General features: G+C 41.9%; 1 protein-coding gene across 1 annotated transcript in view; it reads left to right on the top strand.

The window, feature by feature from the left end:
- The window catches only part of LOC117147848 (acetylcholine receptor subunit alpha-like), a 47,951-nt gene extending 24,203 nt beyond the window's left edge, over positions 1-23,748 (top strand). Inside the window, exons 4-10 of the mRNA XM_033314924.1 lie at positions 3,363-3,478; positions 13,726-13,894; positions 18,250-18,386; positions 19,461-19,607; positions 19,687-19,779; positions 19,859-20,849; positions 22,683-23,748. Of these exons, the coding sequence (XP_033170815.1) occupies positions 3,363-3,478; positions 13,726-13,894; positions 18,250-18,386; positions 19,461-19,607; positions 19,687-19,779; positions 19,859-20,849; positions 22,683-22,883 (1,854 nt within the window). The 3' untranslated portion in view covers positions 22,884-23,748. The remainder of the gene's footprint in view (positions 1-3,362; positions 3,479-13,725; positions 13,895-18,249; positions 18,387-19,460; positions 19,608-19,686; positions 19,780-19,858; positions 20,850-22,682) is intronic.

Genomic DNA, 23,748 nt, shown 5'->3' with positions numbered 1-23,748 from the left:
CAGCAATTTGAATAGATTTTCTCCGTGTGTAGGCTTAGGCACGTTTGGAGAGCCCCGATGGATGCTTTGCGGCTTCGTCCTGCGGTTGGGACCTTGCCAGCTAATAATGAACTGGCATTAGGTGGGGCATCTAAGCCAAGCGGCTCCATTCTCTTAGGCCTCCATTGAGGCGGAAAAAGTCGGGTAAAGGGTTAACCACATGCAACTACTGAGCTGCATTTAGCCAGGCCATAAAAACAGGTTTGAAAAATTATGGCTTTCCCGTTGGCAGAATGAAACCAAAGTAGCGCTGATTAGAGGTGTGTAAGAGTGGAACTTTAAAATGTTAATAACTTTTTAAATGTTAATTAGTGCCATCGAACAACAGATGCCAAATTATTGTTAAATCAATTTAAAGCTTGGCCAACTGAAATCAAATTAGGCTAGGCGCCTTATAAATTCGAGTGAATTATGCATAAATTCAGCAGCGCACACAGCCCATGGTTATTATCTCGGAAAATATCAACAATTTAATGGCACACATTAAGGTCTACTTAAAGTGAAAAGTGGGGAAAATGGGGAAAATGGAATTTGTGTATTTTGTTTCAATCACTCAATTAGCAGAGCAGTTAAATTGTATCTATGTGTGTGTTATTAGCCTGACTTGCTGCCTTTGTTTAATTGTCGGCACAATTAGCAGAATGTATCTACTTTCTCTTGAGAGCTCACACTCCTTCTGGCCAACACATACATATGCATGCATTAACACCTGCTCACCGACACACACACACACACACACACAAGCGCACACACATAGACAGCTGACTAATTTGGTAAAAAGCTAAATGCTCATTTACTATTAAAAAGGAAAGGCGCTAACAAGCATTTGACACGACACGAAAAGGGGGGCGGGGGCAGGAAAGTTGATGCGGCCGAACATTGTCTCAAATGATGCGTACACTGAAAAAAAAACCGAAGAAAATATATATTTAATAGGAATTTCATAATGTGTAAAGACTATCACTATACAAACTAAAGTGGCTTAATTTGTTTTTATTTTTAGGACAACAGTTTTGTATAATCATCACAATATTTGTCTGATTTTTAAATAGCTTAAAGTGCATTTTTTTAAACTATTATTTAGTCAAGTTTCCAATTTTGCTCCCCGATTAATTGAAGTGTGCTTACATTGTGCGATGTAAACGGTGGCATGTTGTGTTCAACTTCACGCATAAATCAACCGCAAAATGAGCGATTTCCTACATAGTAGCTGCAAATTATTTATGAGGACTCCAAGCGAATGGCACTCATTCGCTCGCAGTTTCTCCAGATGCCAGTGGCATCAGTCTGCCCGACAGCGGAAATATTTCATTAAATCATCACTTCCTTATAGTGAAATTTCCGCTATCACTTAAAATAACAATTTCCGCACTGGCAATTCTACCAGCAGCCATTGCACCTGGCCAAAGCCAGGTCCTGCTCCGCATCCTCGTCTTTACCCTTGTTCTCATCCTCGTCCTGGGGAAGCCACATCCTGTGCGGATTATTCTCCCTTCTGGCCCAATCGGCGGCACAGCTGCATCTTCGCAGCCTGTTTTTCATTCATGTTCAGCCAGCGTCGATTTCCTAATTTCGTGTCAATGAGCCAAACTTGAACGGTGAAAATCGTTTGGGAAAATCGAGTTGGGAAATCCTGAAGGCTCTGCGCAGCCGAACAAAAGGCAAGGGCAAGTTCATAGGCTCAATTTTCACACTTGATTTAGCACAGGAAACACACATGAGTAAGACACTTGTAAAATTTGAGAACCTTTACTTTTTGTTACTTAAAAATATGTGATGGTTAAAAAATCATTGCCTTCTTTGGCAATAAATTGGATAGAATATAATATATAGAAGCTTACACGTTTATTTTTTAAGTGCATGACTGAACTTAGCTGAAAGAGAGAGCGAGAGCCTGGCATAGAGACGTGAAATCGTATTAACGTCACTTTTCAAATTTCACGCTTTTCCAAAAACGCAACCCCACCTCAGCCCTCAATGTCAACTGGCACCTGCAACAGCCATGCCACCACCCACCGCCCACTTTGCCACTCCCCCTTTAGCTTGCCACCTGCTCGGCTACTTTAGAACCCAACCCACTCAACCTTTTGGAGGCCATGGAAAATCGTTGAGGCGTAAATTGGCAGACAAAATGCTTTAGGAAATTCAGTCGAAGAAAGGAAGGAATTAAAAATTGCTGATGGAACGAATGCACTTCCGGGTTAATATTCAAACAGCAAGTGCACACAAAAAAGCTGAGCTAGCTTGGCAAAAACTAGATAATGCAGTTGTGGAAGAGCTTTATTTGCGACCTGGCCAAAAAGAAGAAAAAAAAGGTCAGTGTTGAGCAGGGAAATGAAAAGCAAGTTAAGCTAAAGGGATCACTCTTAAATACGTGCTATCAAGAACATATGGGTATCAAATTTATCATTTATTACTAAAGGTCCTTTAGGTTTTATACAAAAAATGTGTTGGATTAAGTTGGCTTAACTTCAGGATCCCAAATATTTAGCACATCTGGATGGAATCAAGTGAAACTCCAGGCGAAGATTGGAAAGCCACGAATCAAGTTCGATAGAGTGTTGCAATCGCATGTCAAATACTTTATACGGAACTATTCGACCTCGGACATGCGAAGGAATGCTGCCAATGCACCTTCCTTTTGGCCAGCTGAATAGGTGGATAGCTGGATGGGTAGATAGGTGGCCAGGTGGCCAGATGGGCAGGTCCTGTTCATGTCCATGTCCTGTCAGCTGCAGTCGTGCCGAACTAAGCAAAACTGAGCACTGAAACTGAAGTGCAGCCTTCGCATGTTTGTCCATTTCGGTATCGATGGTGTCTTCTGGAGCATTTTCTCTCCACCTGGCCACCTGGCCACCCGCTCGGCTCCTGGCAGCACTTGGATCCTTCTTGCCAATCTCACAGTTTTCGGGTTGCCCTGTTTCCCAGCTTCCCAGTTTCGAGAATGCTGCCACTGAGTTTGACAGTCAAATCGGAATGGCAGCCAGGACGCGTCAGGACATCCGGGGCCGGGAGAAAAGGGGTCGAAACAGAGACATCTGGCAGAGAGTGCAGTCCAATTATGTTCGCTGTCAGCGCAACGCAGTATTTGTCTAATCACGGCGAACTGCGAGAAAACTCAAGGAAGCCATGGCAATTTGGCCAGATATACGATCCGATTGTTTTTAATTAGTGTTTAAATTTGTCTTTATAAGGTAACTTCTTTTATATATCCACCACTTACTTCCCCTTCATAACTCCTGTGTAAGTCAAGCTAAGCCGCAGGATTTTGCAGTGCACCACAATGGCAGCTGGAAAACTAACCACTCTGCATCCACTTTCAGGTGGATCTGCGGCACATCGACGAACTCAACGGCACCAATGTCGTGGAGGTGGGCGTGGATCTGTCCGAGTTCTACACGTCCGTCGAATGGGATATCCTCGAAGTTCCTGCAGTGCGGTAAGTGCCAGCCATTCAGTTCGCCAAGCAACCGCCCAATTGAAACCATTACAAGCAACCGTTCCGGTGGCTCACTCTATCCAGTGGTCCATCCAACCACCCACTCATCCACCCACCGAGAAAGCAACAGCAACAACAATTATTTTTGGCAGAAACTCCTTTGGCAAGTTCCTTGGAAGCTTTGGACGCTGTCACAAAACACAAACACAAATCTTTCAGGATGTCAGAACGCACACACACACACTTACAAACACACACTAGCGCAGGTCAAGGATGCAAGTGAGAGAGACAGACATAGGGCGGTAGAAAGAGATGGAGCGATATGGGGCCTGACCTGAGTTGAGTTGTCGATGCCGATGATGATCTTTTGGGCATGAACGTGGGCGTGGTCCCTATTTACACTTTACACCTCCCTCTTCTTCGCCCACCCACAATATTTTTCCCTTGAAGTTTTTAAATTAAAAAACTTTGCCAAAAGGAACTGCCAAAGGAATACAAAAAAAAAAAAATACAAAAAAACAACCAAAGCGACACAAAATTATACATATAAATAAATAGAGGGTCCTGTTTCTTATGTTTCTTCATTCTGGCCGTCTGGTCAGGCATATGTGTTGTGCGTACAGCAGCGGCTACAAAAATAGGTCTGCTACTAGCTTTCAAGTGTTTATAACACCGTATAAAATTCTTTAAGCTGTATTTGAAATTTGACGACAATTATAAAAATATTACAGCCGCTTTCAAATATTTTAGCCATTTTTTAATTAACTCTGTAATTCTATAAAATTTTTAACCTCACTTCCTACAAATGTGCGACTTTCGTTGTGCCAGAGAAAGTGAAAGCTGCTCGAATTTGTTTCCTCGGCTCGGGGGGCGTTTGCTTAATTGCCACGCCCCCTTTTGTGGAAAGGGGGCAACAGCACGCTTGTGTGCACACCCACCTTGGGAGCAAGCGAGAGGGGCGATGTGGAAGTGTGTGAGAGTGAGCAGCGTTTTCGGGTTGGTAAGAAGTTGCTCCAACAGAAGCTCGTCTTTAATGCATTAAGCCCCAGACAAAAGGCAACAAGGAATTTTTGTTTCACTTAGCGCAACTTTTCTCGGAATCTTTGCGATTGTTGGAGTTGAGGAGTTGAGCAGGTGAACTTGTGGGCGGGCGGCCATGGGTTAAAAGCAGAAGGAGTTGCGCAAAATGGGGGGCGGGGCACTGCTGTTGAGTGCTATTAATTAGTTGATGACACGTGCTAGATGAAGTGAGAAAATTCAGTTTTCATTAGGCTAATTTCGCTTGGATTTTTGCTTTGATCTCTGTTCAGAGTTGCCCTGGAACTTACTGCAATCTTTCCCCGATTCTTCGATATCATTTTTTTCCAATTTAATGCTTTATCAACTTTATGGTATTATTGCAAATAACTCTTTGTTTCGCATTTCTGTTTCAATTGCCTTTCTGGTTTATTGCCCAAAACTTAGAGGCAACAAAAGTTGAGTCAGTTGATTTTTCAGTCAGTTTTTTTTTTCACAAGCTGTATAAAATATAATAAGGGAGAAATTTTCTTTTTTTGTAGCATTTACTGTTGTTACTTTTGTTTCTCATTTTTTTTTTTCGCCATCGGCACGCGTGGAAGCCACAAACAAGTCGCGACTCCGGTCTCCAAAAGTCATTTTATTTTGATATGAGTATTACGAGCCAGGGGATAAATGGTTGGATTTTTTCCATTTTTTTTTTTTATTTTTTCTTTATTTTGGGTGGGTTGAGTGGGTTTTTCCGGCACAAGGTGGTGAGGTGGAAAAGCGTCGAGATTGTCCGTGAATGTCGTGAAAGTGTTGTTTATGTATCCAGCACCCAGTTCCCCTAAAGCGAACCAAAAATGGAGGACAAAAAGCAGTAAACTCTTCAGGTGTATGCGTTTTTTTGCTTTTTTATTGCGTGGCAGAGAAACTGAAAGGGAGAAAACGGAGAAAGGTAGAAAAGAGAAAGTAAAATGGCTGCGAGGCAATAATTTCCTTGAACTATTTTGAAGTTGCGTGTGGGGCAAGAAATAGTCAATAAATCAGTGGCAAGAGTTTTGCTTCGCTTTCTCCATTTCTTTTCGCTCACCTATACACACAAACTTTGCTCTGTTATATATATATACATATATGTATGTATAAGTGAGAATTACAATTATTTTAAGTAATAATATTTACGCACAAAGGCAATTATGTCGAAAACTCTTACGTTTTGATGGCACCTATAAATGATTCGAGTGGCACAAGCTCAAACAGCTTAATTCGTTTGCCCTTTGACCTCCAGCCCCGCCCACTTGGCCACGCCCAACCCATCCAGCATATTTCATATCTCATAAGCGGCACGTGACAGACGGAAATGACGAGGCTCAACTACAGTGAGCAGTAAATAAGTGAAACAATGCGATACCCTAGAAAACTAGCTCGTTTGTTTGAGTTCAAGTACTATAACTTACTTACGTTATATATTAACAGTTCAGAACACCTGATCCCATAGCCACCGTTTGCATAACTGCTAACAAAGTTATAATACCCTGGAGGCCAGGGTATCAACGGCATGCTAAGACCTTTCGCCAGCCGAGAGCTGTAAACCACTGAAAACGGGGCTCAAGTCATTGACGGGAATTAAAAAGTTGACAGCGCCAGTCACGTGTGTGTGTGTGTGTGTGTGTGTTTGGGCCTGTGCATAAGTGTGTGTGTGTGTTTTCTATGTGATTGTGCACGAGTGTGAGTGCTGGCTGCTTGGTTTATTTGGCGTGGCATTGGCAGTAAATTATGCCACAAGTGCGTGACACACTCACAAAAGCGGCCGCCGGCTGCGAAGTCTCTAAACCTGCTTCGCCCACAGCCACCCACAATTTGGCCACCTAACCAATGGCCTTCCGAGCCACCAAAGTCACCCGCCCAACAATGCCACCACGCAAAAGGCCCCCCCCCCCCCCCCCCCCCCATTTTTGGCCTACTCCCTTGGCAGCTTTTATTGTCTGCAGGCTGCCGCTGCTGCGCCTAAAATGCTGCAACACAATTCACAGCACGTAGAGCAATTTTCCCATGAAGCCAGGACCTCATCCTCCAGCTCCTCCCACTCCTCCTGCGCCGGCTCCTTTCCAAAAACTTGTGCAGAGCCTCCGACAGGATTCAGTTTTAATGCGCATCGACAGTTAAATTAACTGGGGGGCGCAGAAGGGGCGTGGCAGGCCGCAGCACGTACAGGTGGGAAAATTTGGATGGTTTTGCGGGTGGAGTTCGGTTTCCACACACATAGACCATGGACCATGGACCAAGTGGAGGAGTGGCGGCAGACAATCAGGCATTGATTGACAGGCGGACAGGTGGGCAAGCCACCCACCCAGAAGATGGAGAAGAAGATGGGGCCGGAAATCGAAGGTCGGGGCAATCACGGAGCCATAAAATTAACCCTACTTATGCCCGTCCAAACCCTTTTCTTCAGATTCGATACGGAAAATAATGACATTTGCAGTTTATAGTTTGGAACGGGGTTGAGTAACATTAGAAGATTGGGATATGCGTGTGCTACTTTCTTTCATCTATGCTATATAAATAAGATTAATACCTATTTCTATACTATTATATACCTTGCAATTAACTCATTGTTCCCAAAATCTTAAAGCTTCTCTCCATAATAAACTCTTTGTTTGCGGCATTTCGGCGACTTGCCTTCATCTTTGCTTTTGATCCGCTTATTGAGTTGTCTTTCCCTCTCGCATTCTAATTCCCATTCTAATTCCCATTCCCCTGGGAGCTGTATTTTGTTTAATTGCCGCAATGGGTCTTACAACACCGAACGAATCAACACGCAGGGCACATACACCAGCGAAAGCCCACCCACTTTGCCACCCAAGCCTGCTACTTGCCACCTTGCCACCTTGCCACATCGCCACTTTGCCACCACTGAGCCTTGATTACGAGGCACAAATTTTCGGTTGTGTTTGTGGTTGTGCTCGCTCCTCTTTGCCTTATCACAGATCGATTAAAATCATAATTAGCAAACTTTCCACAGAATCTTCTTCCTTTTTCTCTGCCATTTCGCATTTTCCATTTGCGGTCACACCTCAATTGGCACGCCCCTTTTGTAGACTTTTGGCCATCGAAGCCTGGGAGATTTGCACGCCTTCTTTTTTCAAGTCATGCAACGAAGCGTGTTTATGTTAGTTATTAAAATTCTATTACTTACTTTGATTTCTTTGATTTCTGCCTGACCCCAAAATGAGTGTATCTGAAGGAAAAGTGCACTGCAAAAAAAATATGAACTGAACAGCAATTTGAAGCCAGAGCAAAGATACTTTCTGACTGTGGAAAGCACTTTGCGAATGTTCTAATGAATATGGATTAATTTTTGCCCAATCTCTTTTTCGATATTTGTTAGAGTGGAGATGAAAAACATAGAAAACACTCGAAAGCTCATAGAGAACTTTTGGCTCAAAGTTGCTGAAATCAATCAGGCGTTGAGACCTATTCTCCCTGCAATTTTCCCCGAATTTTCCCCCTGACTTTTCCGCAGTTTCCACCCCCACCGAAACTGCCAACGATTTCTAGGTGGCAATGGGTTGCTGTTGCTGGTAGTGCTTTTCTTATGCTACGCTTTCTTTATGTCTTCGTCTCTTTTTTTATGTTGCCAATCATTTCGTATTTATGCGTTTGTTCTTTGACTGCAATCAGCACGCTGTTTCCCCTTCAATTCCCCTCGGAATTTCCCGTTGTCAATCAGCGATTTGACCATTTTCGGTCACTTTAGTGCGGTAACCCCAGTCCCAGGAAAAACTCTCTTCTCCCACATTCAATTTCACTGGAATTTCACTTAATTTTTTTCTTCGAAGGGTGTGCTGTTTGGAAATCTAAATAACATTTGATCTTAAGTCCGTTTCACCAGCCAAACACACGTAACGTGGGGGGGGGGGAAAAAGAAGAAATGTGACGAATGTCTTTCCTTTTGGCTGTCCTGTATATTCACTTTTTTGAAAAAAAAGACAAAGTGTCATACCCCGTTGAGTTTGTTACATGAATCAACATGAAAAATTAGTTTTTTGCAAATAATCGTTTCCCTGATTTTTTGTAAAATAAATAATCGGTATTTTGAGCATAACATTGAAAATAATGGCCCAAATATGGAATGCCATACCTCGTTGAATTCGTAACAAAATTTCCTAGCGAACTGTATTCATACTTCGAAATTGTAATTTTTTGCCATTTTTCGCAAATTTGGATGATGTAACCCCTTACAAAAAATGCGAAAATTTGGCCGAAAATTAATTTTTCAAAGTCCTTCCAAAAGTGATAGGGATGATTAGTATTGGTTATTGGAAGCACAAAACGGTAATTCTTTTGATCCTGTGGCCATTTTTAGACAAGTTATAGCCAAAAAGCCAACATGAAAATTGAGTTTTTTGCAAAAATCGTTTCCCTGATTTTTTGTAAAATAAATAATCGGTATTTTGAGCATAACATTGAAAATAATGGCCCAAAAATGGAATGCCATACCTCGTTGAATTCGTAACAAAATTTCCTAGCGAACTGTATTCAAACTTCGAAATTATAATTTTTTGCCATTTTTCGCAAATTTGGATGATGTAACCCCTTACAAAAAATGCGAAAATTTGGCCGAAAATTAATTTTTCAAAGTCCTTCCAAAAGTGATAGGGATGATTAGTATTGGTTATTGGGAGCACAAAACGGTAATTCTTTTGATCATGTGGCCATTTTTAGTCAAGTTATATCCAAAAAAGCCAACATGAAAAATGAGTTTTTTGCATAAATTGGTTCCCTGATTTTTTGTAAAATAAACAATCGGTATTTTGAGCATAACATTGAAAATAATGGCTCAAATATGGAATGTCGTATCTCGTTGAATTCGTAACAAAATTTCCTAGCGAACTGTATTCAAACTTCGAAATTATAATTTTTTGTCATTTTTCGCAAATTTGGATGATGTAACCCCTTACAAAAAATGCGAAAATTTGGCCGAAAATTAATTTTTCAAAGTCCTTCCAAAAGTGATAGGGATGATTAGTATTGGTTATTGGGAGCACAAAACGGTAATTCTTTTGATCCTGTGGCCATTTTTAGTCAAGTTATATCCAAAAAAGCCAACATGAAAAATGAGTTTTTTGCAAAAAATCGTTTCCCTGATTTTTTGTAAAATAAATAATCGGTATTTTGAGCATAACATTGAAAATAATGGCCCAAAAATGGAATGCCATACCTCGTTGAATTCGTAACAAAATTTCCTAGCGAACTGTATTTAAACTTCGAAATTATAATTTTTTGCCATTTTTCGCAAATTTGGATGATGTAACCCCTTACAAAAAATGCGAAAATTTGGCCGAAAATTAATTTTTCAAAGTCCTTCCAAAAGTGATAGGGATGATTAGTATTGGTTATTGGGAGCACAAAACGGTAATTCTTTTGATCATGTGGCCATTTTTAGTCAAGTTATATCCAAAAAAGCCAACATGAAAAATGAGTTTTTTGCATAAATTGGTTCCCTGATTTTTTGTAAAATAAACAATCGGTATTTTGAGCATAACATTGAAAATAATGGCTCAAATATGGAAAGTCGTATCTCGTTGAATTCGTAACAAAATTTCCTAGCGAACTGTATTCAAACTTCGAAATTATAATTTTTTGTCATTTTTCGCAAATTTGGATGATGTAACCCCTTACAAAAAATGCGAAAATTTGGCCGAAAATTAATTTTTCAAAGTCCTTCCAAAAGTGATAGGGATGATTAGTATTGGTTATTGGGAGCACAAAACGGTAATTCTTTTGATCCTGTGGCCATTTTTAGTCAAGTTATATCCAAAAAAGCCAACATGAAAAATGAGTTTTTTGCAAAAAATCGTTTCCCTGATTTTTTGTAAAATAAATAATCGGTATTTTGAGCATAACATTGAAAATAATGGCCCAAAAATGGAATGCCATACCTCGTTGAATTCGTAACAAAATTTCCTAGCGAACTGTATTCAAACTTCGAAATTATAATTTTTTGCCATTTTTCGCAAATTTGGATGATGTAACCCCTTACAAAAAATGCGAAAATTTGGCCGAAAATTAATTTTTCAAAGTCCTTCCAAAAGTGATAGGGATGATTAGTATTGGTTATTGGGAGCACAAAACGGTAATTCTTTTGATCATGTGGCCATTTTTAGTCAAGTTATATCCAAAAAAGCCAACATGAAAAATGAGTTTTTTGCATAAATTGGTTCCCTGATTTTTTGTAAAATAAACAATCGGTATTTTGAGCATAACATTGAAAATAATGGCTCAAATATGGAATGTCGTATCTCGTTGAATTCGTAACAAAATTTCCTAGCGAACTGTATTCATACTTCGAAATTGTAATTTTTTGCCATTTTTCGCAAATTTGGATGATGTAACCCCTTACAAAAAATGCGAAAATTTGGCCGAAAATTATTTTTTCAAAGTCCTTCCAAAAGTGATAGGGATGGTTAGTATTGGTTATTGGGAGCACAAAACGGTAATTCTTTTGATCCTGTGGCCATTTTTAGTCAAGTTATAGCCAAAAAAGCCAACATGAAAATTGAGTTTTTGCAAAAAATTGTTTCCCTGATTTTTTGTAAATTAAAAAATCGGTATTTTGAGCATAACATTGAATTGGTAATTAGGAGCACAAAACGGTAATTATTTTTGTTGTGTGATAATTTTTGGCCCTGTTATGATGAAAACCACACTCAAATGCATACTTCAATTGAAAAAAAGGACTTTCTTTCTAATTTGTTCGAAACATTTGCAAGAGCTTTAAGATTAGCAGAATGATACAGACTTCGGCTCCTTCAACTGATTTTGGACACATTTCCGTCTCTGTTTTCGCATTACGCATACGCCGCGTAGCCTGGCGCATTGATGAATTGTTGCCAGTTTCGGAATTTTAGCAAGTGGGTTGTGTTTTCAGTGGGAAGGGGGGTTGATTCAAGGGGGTGTGGAAACATGGCACCGCCATGTGCCATCGAGTCAAATCAAACTGAAGTTTTGCTGGTCCTGGCTGGTATTTGTTGTTGTCTAGTCTTTTCTCTATTTGAGATTTGTTTCCTTTCATTTATTTTTTTTTTTGGCTATATGGCGCCATCTCCCGGCGCCGTGTGTCTGTGTGTGCGTGTGTGCCGAGGCACGCGTGTTCTATATGTGTGTGTGTGTGTTTTCTTGCCTATTTTATGATTTATTGTATGTTTTCCCATCGTGGTTGCTAACCAACTAACCAGCGAACGGAATCCACCAAGTCACCGAGCTTATTACACTGACCTTTACACGTACCAAGCCACCCACACCACGCCCACATTTGCTGACTTAAGGGTCTTCCAAGTTTTCGGTCTGTTTTTCCACATTTCTTGCGGGGCAAGTGTTTCTGTCGGAGAACTCGTGTGTCCTCCGTCCGCAGGGACTTATCTTTAAGGAGTAAAGTGGCCGAGGAGCGGCGAATTCCCCCTTTTTTTCCTTTTTTTTTTGGACACTCCACGGCCTGTTGACCAAAGCTCACTTCAGCAGACTTAATCTGCGGCCATATTACATTCGATCGGGGGACTTGGGGAAGCCAAGCGAGCTGAAGGATATTGGGTATTAGGTTATGCGCCCACTTGTGTCTCGTCGTGTTTAAATGTCCCTTTAATGGACACAGGCAATCAAATCGCTGAGTCCAGGTGTTTGCTTGCTGTTTTTACACTTTCAGTTGAAGTTATATAAAAGAGGATGCACATTTCGCTGGTTAACTTGGTGATATTTGTGAAAAGTTCGCAGGACAATAACTTTATTTCATCCACTCGACACTTTGCCCCCGCTTATCATATTCGTCCTTTGAGTGACTGACACTCGGAATTGCCATGGCAAATTATATTTTATTGCTGCAGCCATCAAAAGCAACCCACAAGATGTTGGCCTTCAGTCCCGTGACTCCCCTCACATCTCGCATCTCGTCCTGCCCCGTTTTGCCCCATCCTGTGTGCCTATTGCCACATACTTCATTTCTATTTGGAGGGAAGTCAACTGCCACAAACAGTTAGTTGCCTGCCGGCCACATCCTTGTCGCAGTCAGTGGATGTGGAAGTGGAAGTGGAAGGCGTCCTTCCCTCCGGCCGAATGCCTTTCCCACGCTTTATCCCGCACCCGCTCCCGCTCCCTTCCCTGCTTCCCGCCTTGTTTATTATTTATTTACAATATTTTCTTATTCAAAATGAAGCCGCAAGCCACTCGGAATTATTGATGGCCCGGCCATATACAAGCCGTGGAAAATGGGAAAATGTTGACTGGGAGGTTACCCCTTTTCGATTCTTGCCCAGCAGTAACGATTTTCTTTTTTCCTTTTTTTTCTTTTTTTTTGTTATTTATACCTATTTTTTGTGCTGTTCCATGTCCTTCCAGAGTTTTCCAAGTGCCTACAAGGGATGGGGCAAATAAAACATAACGAACAGTCCGCTCGACTCAATTTACAAAAATTCTCTTTCTTTTTCTTCATTACTTTTTTATATTCTTTTCTTTTCTGTTTTGGTTTTTTTTTTTTTTTTTGGTGGGCAACCGCAGTCAGAGATTATTAACTTTTAAATTATGCATTGGTTCAAAGGATGAAAAGGGGCAAAAATATGAGAAAAGCTCAAACGCTGAATGACTATCGAACTGATTAACGCAAATGGATGGAAGTTTCAGAGGGTTAGTTCAATCAGTTGGTTTTTTAAGTGGTTCATTTTGAAAAGTTTGCATTTGTAACTTGGATATCTAGAGCAGCATAACACCTGCATTGCTAAAATATTTTCAAATATTTACTATTTAAATGCTAAATACTCTTAATTTTACCTTGACAGTTTCACAGTTTCAAAGTCAATCAAAAAGTTTGAAAGCCACTGCCGCTCGATTCGCAGCCACGCAAAAATACACAAAACCATTTTGACACTCAGTTAGCAGTTAGGCCAATATTTTTTCAGCATTTTGCAATATTTATCATGCGGCCGATGATTTATGTGATTGGAGTGCCATATATCTGCGGATATATGTGTGTGTTTATGTAAATAAATATAGGGTTCTGCAAAAGCAACGCCACAAAAAAAAAAAATAATAAATAAGTAAAGAAAAAAACACCATCAAAATAAATATCGTCAGACCGAATGAACCTTAATAAATATTTACGCGCTGCGTAGCAATTTGCCTAACTCGTCCGCAAATTGTGCCCACTCCAATGCATATGGATGATACAATATTACATATATTACCCCGATCTCTTCCAGAAACGAGAAGTTCTACACGTGCTGCGATGAGCCATATCTGGACATCACCTTCAACATCACGATGCGGCGGAAGACGCTCTTCTACACCGTCAACCTGATCATTCCCTGCATGGGCATCAGTTTCCTCACCATCCTCGTCTTCTACCTGCCATCGGACAGTGGCGAGAAGGTGAGTGCGGGGTATCAGATAGTTGGGAGAAGAAGTATATGCGCTTAGTAGTTGGAAAGTGTTTCCTTTGCAGCACTATCCTTCCAAGGAATTTCATTTTTTTTTTTGGATTATACATTAGTATGGGTTTAATCGACTTAAAAAAAATCCTTATAAATTAGAGCACATAATTCATTTGCCGAGATATAGTTAGATGCCACCCACAAGTATATTTATAGTGCCCATGGTGGCAAAAAATAATTATATTTGTTATTTATAGCCATCTTATTTATAGAGTTTATATGCCGTGCGGCTCGACTGATAAACGCGTTCAATTAATGAGCTAAAGTTTAATTAAATCAGTCGCAAAATAGTGGCGCACCGAGTGTCTAAAAGCTTTATCATCTGCCAATTGGATTTATGCTAATGATACGCATGTTATTGCATTTATTCGCAGTGGAATTAACCATTAGAATCAAGTTCATTCGCAGCTGAAATGCATTAGCTTGAATATACAATTTTTCGTTGTTTCTTTTTTTTTTTTTTGGTGTCCGCCCGATTTTTCCGCTATATTTGCTTTGTTCACATCTGCTGCCATTTTCCCCGCGCTTTTCACCATTCTGATTTTTTTTTTTTTTGCATTAAACCAATTGCCATAATTTATTGCCAGCTCAGAACACCCAACCCCACGCCACGCCCCTCGCCCATCTGCTAAAAATGTGCTTTTAATTAAAAAGCAAAAAAAAAAAAGAATAATAATAATTTCACACTCAAATGAAAATGAAAATGCATTTCAACATTTTATACGTTTTGATTTTAATTCCTGTTTTTTTTCGCCCAGTTTGCCATCATTTAAGTTTGAGTAAATAAAATTACACGATATTCAATTTAATGCGAACAAAAGTCTGGCGCGTCTATATAAACATATTTATGTATATATATGTACATACATATATACACGCATATTTTCCTCTCTTTTTTTGTTGCGGTTCTTTGCGCGATTCTTTGAGGGGAAAAGCCAAACGAAAATGAAAACACGAAAATGGCATAATGCATAAATATAAACATTTACATGCTGCTTGGGACTTATGAATAAATTACGGCCAATTTTCAAAATAAATAAAATGCAAAAATAATTTGTGTGCGCAAGCGGTTTGTGGATTACTGATGCTGATGCCGATGTTGATGTTGATGTCGATTTCGATTTCGATGCTGATGCCATTCGACATTTTCACATCGCTCACGGGGCATAATTTATGTTATAAATATTGACAGTGCCGGGCATTTGGCATTTGGTATTTTGCATTTGGCATTTGATGTGATGGGCCATCCCAGTAGAATGGCACTCCGCAGCAGCAGGCAGCATTATGTAAATTCGCCGATTTGCGTGTGCATTATCGAGTTAAGAGCGGTGTGCTCACTGAGTGGCTCATCAACATAAAACACGTATTTAAACGAAAGCGACATATTTGAGAAGTTCGAGGATGTAAATACCATGCATCAAATCCACTTAAATATTAGTTCCTACTTTCGATTTCAATTGAGAAGTACTTAACTAATAAGAAATGGTTTATTCGTATTGTAAATCAAACTCAATTGCATGCAATGCAATCAATAATTTTCATTCGTGGCATTTAAAGTTGCCCGCTTCGATGCAAAAAATAATCAATTCGTGTGTTATTATTTTGCCAGGAGTTTTTCCATTTTTTTAAAATTTTTTTTGGTATCTTTTACGATTTGTGCCGTGTGGGCACATTTCATTGCACTGTTGTCCCTTTTATGGCCAGGCACGCACACTCAGGCACTCACACACTCACACACTCACACACACATGGACAGACTGAAGCACTGACACACAGAGCTGGCAAATATTTGCGCCTAAAAGCAGGCAGCGAAATAAAACAGAGCACAAACTGCCGCACAGTTCGCAGTTCGCTCGAAATGCCGAAACGCCACCGGTCAGTCAGTCTGCAGTTAACTGTGGCAACTCTGGCACGTCCGCCACGCCCACCGCCCCCCCTTTCGGTCGGTTTGGTCCTTTTGGAGCCCCGTGGCCGAAGTTCCATCGGAATTGGAATTGGAATTGCCAATTTACATGCATATGCGCCACAACGCACTTCATTCATGCAATTGCCGATTGCGAGAGTGTGCGGAAAGAAGGTGGTCAAAAATGCTTGCCAACACTGGCAGAAAATTGCGCCCAATAGAGATCAATTAGGGGATTTCCAAGGTGGGCTCTTAAGACGTTACACCAATCCAATGTATCTAAATAGAAAGAAAACAAACTTTAAGCTATAAGAAGTTTAAGAATTGCAAATATTTTATGCAAGTCATGCATTTTTCTTAGTGTGCTTGAAAGAGACAGGCTACTTTTCCCGATACTAAGTAGCCGCACTGTTCCCAATTCGCCGCCGTTTATTTGCATCGTATTTTTATGGCCGAAACAATTACGTTTTACGAACGGAGTCCAGATTGAAACTGGCCCATCATTTGGGCCAACCGAACCATCCAGTTTGCATTGAACTCAACCCAACGGAACCCAAATCGCAACCGAAATGCATTTGGCCACCTTAATTACACCGAGCATTTGCATAAATAATTAGCAATTCGTTAGTGATGGCAGCGTGAGGCGATTGCCCACGGATCGGGGTCATTGTAGCCATTCGTATCACCGCTAAGGCAATAGTTGAAATACACTTAAAAAAATATAATTTGAAAAGCAAATATATACATATATATATATATCTCATAGTTCAGTTGCTATAGCTCACTATTAAACATTTGACTTATTCAAATCATAAATTGCATCTTATAATTGGATAACTACGTTAGCATTTATCTCAGTGCACTTGTAGTTGAAAGGTCGAGGATGTTGGCAATGGATTTGCTTGGCAAGTTGTAACCTTAATTAGGCAACGTCACTAATCGCTTTACAAGCCCTGGCCCCAAACTAAGCCTAATTATCATAAAATCATTAAGCATCGAAAATTTATGCTGCACACACAGACACTCACCCACACACGCACACACACACACGCACACACACTGAGAGAGAAACACACAGACAGACAGAAGAGAGGCTCAAATCGCGCGTCTCATTTTTGACATTTAATTACTTTATGCACACACACTCACAGCAAAAACCCATACACAAGCACACTTAATTACAATCAGCTTAGGCATAAGTAAGGTAAGCTGCCACGCCCCCTTTTTTCAACGTGCCCCTTCGCTTCGTTCACACCCACAAATCATTTTGCGCTTTATTGAGCGCCCCAAAAAGTGTGCCGCGTTTTCGTTTTCATTTTGATTTCCGTGTGGGTTGTGGAGGGTTTTCCACCCCCTCGACTCATTCAAAATTTTCTTTTTCGGCACTTTGCCGTTTTGGCCTTGCATATGATTTGTTGGCCAGCTTCTTTGGCAAGGCCGCAAAATGCCAACTGACAAACCGCCCTTTCATACGCCCATTGCCCCGGCTTATTATTTGCTTGTGATGCCCGCTTAGGCATTCGAAATCAATTTGGATTTGTGGCTCTGAATCGGAATTGGAATCGGATTCGGATTCGGATCGGGAATCGACATCTTGGCAATTATATGGCATTGAAATTAAGACCACAAGGCAGCAGGGAGATTGGTTACGAAAAAAAGAAAACTAATAATTTATTTTACAAGAACAACTGAATGAATTATGGCTTCTAAATTAATTAAAATAATTTACAAAATTAAATTACATATATTCCTACTACTTATTTATCAGTTTATATAATCCAAAGAAGCTTATCGATTGCCTTCGTTAATTAACAGCGCCCAACTTCTGCTCATTAATTATTCCAAGCAGCTTAAATGTCCTGCGTATTATAACTAGTTAAGCCAGCGGGCTTTCGTTACTATTTCATATAAATTAATTAGCAGACACATAACGTCTTACGAAGTTGTTTCTATGTTAATAAACTAATCATATTACTTACTAATAAAATCAAATGAAGTAAGTTCCTCTTCTGAACTAAATTAAAAGTACTTATCATTAACTAAATTCCGAGACACCTGATTTCCCGCTAAGCGTTATTATGTAATCAATATGTTTGTACCGACTTTCGTCACTATTAAAGCACAGAGCAGCTGAAAAAATGGCTGGAGGTTGGGGAAAGCAGCTTAAGCTGCGTCTGAGCAATATTTTTATGCATTATAAATGAGATAGATACCTTATCGGTACGGGAGTTTCCCGTTGTTGTTCGCAGTTCGCAATTGTCGCTTCTTTATGGCGCTTTAGATTTTCCGCTCGACGTGCAGCTCAATTTGCCACGCCCCCAAGCTCCCCAGCCGCCCACTTCCTGTACATACATATACATTTATATAAACGAAAATACATATATTTGCAGGTCTCATTAAGCATATCCATTCTGCTGTCGCTCACTGTGTTCTTCCTGCTGCTGGCGGAAATCATTCCGCCCACATCGCTGGTGGTGCCGCTGCTGGGAAAGTTTGTGCTCTTCACCATGATACTGGATACCTTCAGGTGAGTCAGCCCCACTCCCTTGACTTTTTTCCGATTTTCGCCACGATTTTCCACCGATTTTTGCCCGCCATCACGAAGCACCAGCAATAGTGTTTGCAACGTGGAAAAAGTTCTTAAATTCCGTTTTTAAGCATCCTAATTGCATCAATTATAATTACTCACACTGTTGATATCTAGACTTACAAATAAATAAACGGATAATTGCAAATATTTTACTATCCTATTTATGAGATTATGAAACACATTTTCCGTTCGCTGTCGCACAAAATCCAATAAATCACATTTTGTTATGGCAAAAGTAAAATGCTTTGTCTACTCTTAATTATATTTAATATAAAAATTTTGAAGCAAAAAAGCAAATTTAAAATCTTCGAAAACTTTCGAAAATTTTGAACAACTTTTCTTAACTTCGACTGCCTTTTTGGAGAAGTTTGCAAAACGCGGGCGGAAAATGAAATTCGTTCGTGGCTTAGTGCCACGCCCACTTGCACGACGTCGCCCACTCCGCTATTAAATGCCTGCGGCAATTTACAGTCATTTGCCACGCCCACAAGGCGGCTGGGCAGCTGGCCGACTGGCACACCAAATGATGGCCGCCTAATTGTTGGTAAACAAAAGTCGACGGAGTCTGCCAACAATGGGAATCGCCAGTGGCGCAACAGGACCTCGCCTCAAATGATGTAATTAAGGCTGGCAGGACACCCAGCCCCACTACACCATCCCCTCATCCCTCATCCCTCGTCCTGCGTCCTTCGCCGCCTTATTCTTTGCCCAACGCCTTGGCCAGCTGCTAATTAGACGTGGGCGTCGCAAGTTAATTACCCAGACTAAGAGAGCAACTCACTTAAGTCCTTTCTGCATGTTGCCACCATCCCCCCGGTGCCGCATCTTATCCTTGGACAACTCTTCTGCAGAAGCTACAAAAAATACTATATAGTGACACTTTATCATGCACTTGCAACTAATAATGCTCGCTATACTCAAAGATCTCAATTTATTCATATATATATTATATAACCCAACCTATAACCCATAACATCCACACTGACCACAATCCGATTTCTTTCCGTGCAGCATCTGTGTGACTGTATTGGTGCTGAACATCCACTTCCGGTCGCCGCAGACGCACACGATGGCTCCTTGGGTGCGGACCGTGTTCATCAACCAGCTGCCACGCTTCCTGGTCATGCGACGTCCGCTCTATCCGATCAGCGAGATGATGTGAGTGCCCATTGAATGGAAATTGTCCACAGGTCCAGCTTATGCCCGTGTTCTTTCCCATCTCCCATCTAATCCTTAGCAAATCCTCGCGCCGCCTGATGTTGCGCACCTGCAACGGACTCGAACTGAGGGATCAAATACCACCGCTGCCACCGCCGGTGGCCTTGTCTCGGTAAGTTGAAGCCACCATTGCAACGCAAGAGAATCATAAATAGCTAAGGTAAATGAGCATGGCTTCCGCATCTTAATAGCATGCACCACAGCCCGAAGACGACATCGCGGAGCACCTCGCCGCACCTGCAGCACCGCGTGCAGACCTACAACCTGATGGACGAGTGCGGCATGGGCATGGGCGGCGGTGCCTCCACCATCACCGGCCATTTGAGCTCCCTCTATCCGCCGACCATGTCGACGGCCAACCAACAGACCTCGACCACATCCTCGCTGATCGATGCCCAGTACCACAATCAGTACCAGCAGACGGGCGGCTCGCTGCTGGACCATCCACTCACGCCCACCAAGTTCCGCCAGATGACCTCGACCTCCAGCCAGACGGGTCAGAATGGCAGCGGGAATGGCAACGGGAACGGTGGCTACGGCGGGCATGGCCAGAGCGGCGGCCACCACCTGTATCGGCAGCAGTCGAGCTGCTCGGCGAACTTCTCGCCGCTGCCGCAGCACGCCCACCAGGCGCACGCCTCCACCACCACCAGCGATCTGGGCATGGCCAATCCGAATGTGATAAAGTCGACGACGACGGTTAACTCGGTGGCCACCGCCTCGACGCTGGCGGACTCCTGCTGCAGCGGCACCATCCAGATCCACCAGGGCATGGGCGCCGGAGCCGCCTGCCAGTCGTCGGAGCTGCTGCACCACCAGCAGCTGCACCATCAGCAGATGCACCACCAGCAGCAGCAGCAGCAGCAACAGCAGCACCACCACCAGCGACCCACCACCTCGGCAGCGGCGGCAGCAGCAGCGGCAGCCGCCGGCGGACCCAGCACCTCGGCAGCGGCAGCTGCAGCAGCGGCGGCAGCGGCGGCCGGAACGCCACCCCCACCGCCTCCGCCGGCGGGCGTCTGTGATATTCTGCCCGCCTGCCAGCGCGAGGGCGGGCCGCACTGCTGCTCGGGGCGTGGCAATGTGCGCCAGCGGTGGCACACCTGCCCGGAACTCCACAAGGCCATGGACGGGGTCACCTACATTGCGGATCAGACGCGCAAGGAAGAGGAGAGCACAAGGGTGAGTACTGTCCCAAATACGGCCATTCAAAGCTCAGCTCGTGACCCACTTATTTGTGTTTAATTAAATGGTGATTCACCAAAGAATGTAAGCGTTTTTACTACTGCAGACATTCAAAAAAAGAAAAAAAACTTGACAACCATTTAAGAACACTTGAATATTATTTTTAAAACGAACTTTTTTCATACCCCATTGGGAAAACAATTTTCCCTGCTCTTTGCGAAAGCCTCAAAAAAAAAAAAGGAAGCTGGTAAAAGCAAGTGGCACAAAAGCCGCTTAACGTTTGACCACAAAAGTGATGGCGATACCTGCGAAAGAGACAGCAACTGAGACCTAGAAAGAGAGAGGGGGAGAGAGAGAGAGAGACGGATATTTTGATGTTAATAAGCCTGGCGCAATAAATTAGAGCGACCTAAGGCGGGATTTATTGGCACGTCGATAATCGATGGCCCAGGACTTGCGGCTGGAACTCCGAGACTCTGGAGTCCAGAGATACCTTGTCCAGTGGGCCCAGTGGCTGATGATGTCCGACTGTCACTGGCTCTGCCCTTTTGTTGACCTTTCCCGGCCGGTGTCCATATGTGTGCCCCTGGGGCATCGACGCCTCTATGGGCGCTCCTATGCCGGCTGCGCCAAAAGTTTTAATGACTTTTCATGCGCCTTATTGAGCAGCGACTATGACCATGTCCTGCCATTGCACACTTGAAAAGAAAGTCCTTGCTTGCGAGAAACAATAGTGCAGAAGTTTGGGGTTGTAAAATGGTGAAATATCGTTAAGGCAGACTTTATAGGTTCCCACTCTCCTGTCTGGATAATCAGGCTTATATATTATCATTTAAATAGGAAATGCTAGAATATCCTGTTTCTGTAAGTGCAGCGAGCATTGTTGTTGCTGCTGTCCTCTCATCATAATGAATGTTTTCTTGTGGCATCGAACAAAATGCCAATAAAAGTATTTTATTAAAATTACGCACACATTCAATCATTATTGGAATGTCCTGCCGGGCTTAGCGGCCAAAGAAAGAGGAAGACGATGACGAGGGGGAAAGGGAAGGGAAGGGAGGTGGCGAGGGACTGAGACTTCGTTACTCCCGGACACTTGGACAGAACTAGGGCACCTCCGGAAGGGAAATGGGGAACAGAGGACACGGGACACAGCACACAGGACACGGAAACCAAGACCAGTGTTGTCAGTCGCAGAAAGCCAAAAGAAGTCGCAATTATTGCCGCCTATATAGCCTTAAAAAACTATCTTTAAAATGAGGTTATATAAGGTAGCAGAGCTTCCAAAGAATTTATTATCAATCCTTTCGATTTTTTCCAAAAATATTATTATGTTTTTTCAAACTTGCTAAAAAGTAGGAAACAATTATGTCGGCGATAAAATAGCCAAGTCGCCATTCTCAACGAACATCGAATGCTGAGAAATGCGAGACAGCTTCGGCGGCATTTACATTGAGTGCGTGTCATTTGCGCCACGCCCCCTGGGCGACGGAAGGCGTTCGGAGTGGGGGCGTGGCAGCGGACTGACTGGGGAATTAGTCGCAAGACGCGTGGACGAAGTTGAACATATTGCCTGGCTTATGAACTGCAGGCCCAGCGAATGAATATCGAATGAATGCCAATCGAATGGGGGGCAATCAGGTTGGCTAAAAATTGAATGCCTTCTTAAAGATGTGGCAAGTTAAATATTGATGTAACAAGTAAATAAAAGTAAATACGAAACCAAATGTAAGGCAGAACCATGAAAAGGTTACATAACATAAACTGTTTTGTGCTATTTTTAAGAGAGTTTTGAACATTTCTTATACATTTTTTCCATTTTCGAAACAGGTGAAAGAGGACTGGAAGTACGTGGCCATGGTGCTGGACCGCCTGTTCCTGTGGATCTTCACAATAGCCGTGGTCGTCGGCACCGCCGGCATTATCCTGCAGGCTCCGACGCTCTACGACACCCGGATGCCCATCGATATAAAGCTATCGGAGATCGCCTCGACGACGGCCAAGCCGAATGTGGCCAGGCCCGTGTTGTAAGCGGATCGATAACTATCGGTTCGCGGATCGATCGATATCCAGTATTTCGGAGAAACCACAAACCACACACAGTCTGAAGGAGCAAAACACAAGTAATGAATGAAATTCGCATTTGTTTTTTCTTTAACCAGAGGCGGAGGATAGAAAAAAAAGAAAGAAAAAAATAACAAAAAAAAATAACCACAAAACTTGTTCCAGAAAAACAAAGACAAGCGACGACGAGAATCCAAGTAACTATAACTAATAAATTGTATTTGTTGTATACATAAAAGGTATAACTAACTATAAATAATTTGTACACTAATGTTTAAACAGGCAGCGATGCTAAACAAAACGGTTTTTTTTCTAGGCAACCTAAATGAACAGAGAGACAAAAGTGACGAAAAAACGAAAAACAGAAAACATATAAAATACGAATTAATTAAGTAAACCAATTCAACTGAAACGAAGCGCAAAATAGTATGCAACAGATAAACAAATACGATTTATGGTAATAATTGAGAGCGAAATTAAATTAGTGAAATTAAATTAGCCTAGCCAAACATCAAGAATAACGGAAACAAAAACAAAAAACAAAACAAAAAAACGTGTATTTGTTGAACAAGAAAGTGAGTAGAAGAAGGACAACATTAGTTAGCTAAGCGAATCAACATAGAGGAACAGGAAAAAAGCCAAAAAAATGGCATATGTGTGTAAAAGTGTGTGTGTCTGCACTGAGAAAAAACGGAGGAAGGGACAACGCGACATTGTTTGCCATTTAGAGCCTTTGAATACCATTTAACTTGAAGAGATTAATTCCAACTTTTTAATGTAGTTGCATACATACATACACACATACATAACAATAGCTCACAGAAAGTTAACA

Source organism: Drosophila mauritiana, chromosome X, assembly GCF_004382145.1.
Source record: "Drosophila mauritiana strain mau12 chromosome X, ASM438214v1, whole genome shotgun sequence".
Taxonomy (NCBI): domain Eukaryota; kingdom Metazoa; phylum Arthropoda; class Insecta; order Diptera; family Drosophilidae; genus Drosophila; species Drosophila mauritiana.
Note: the sequence above shows the minus strand (reverse complement) of the source record. Positions and strands in the feature narration are given on the sequence as shown.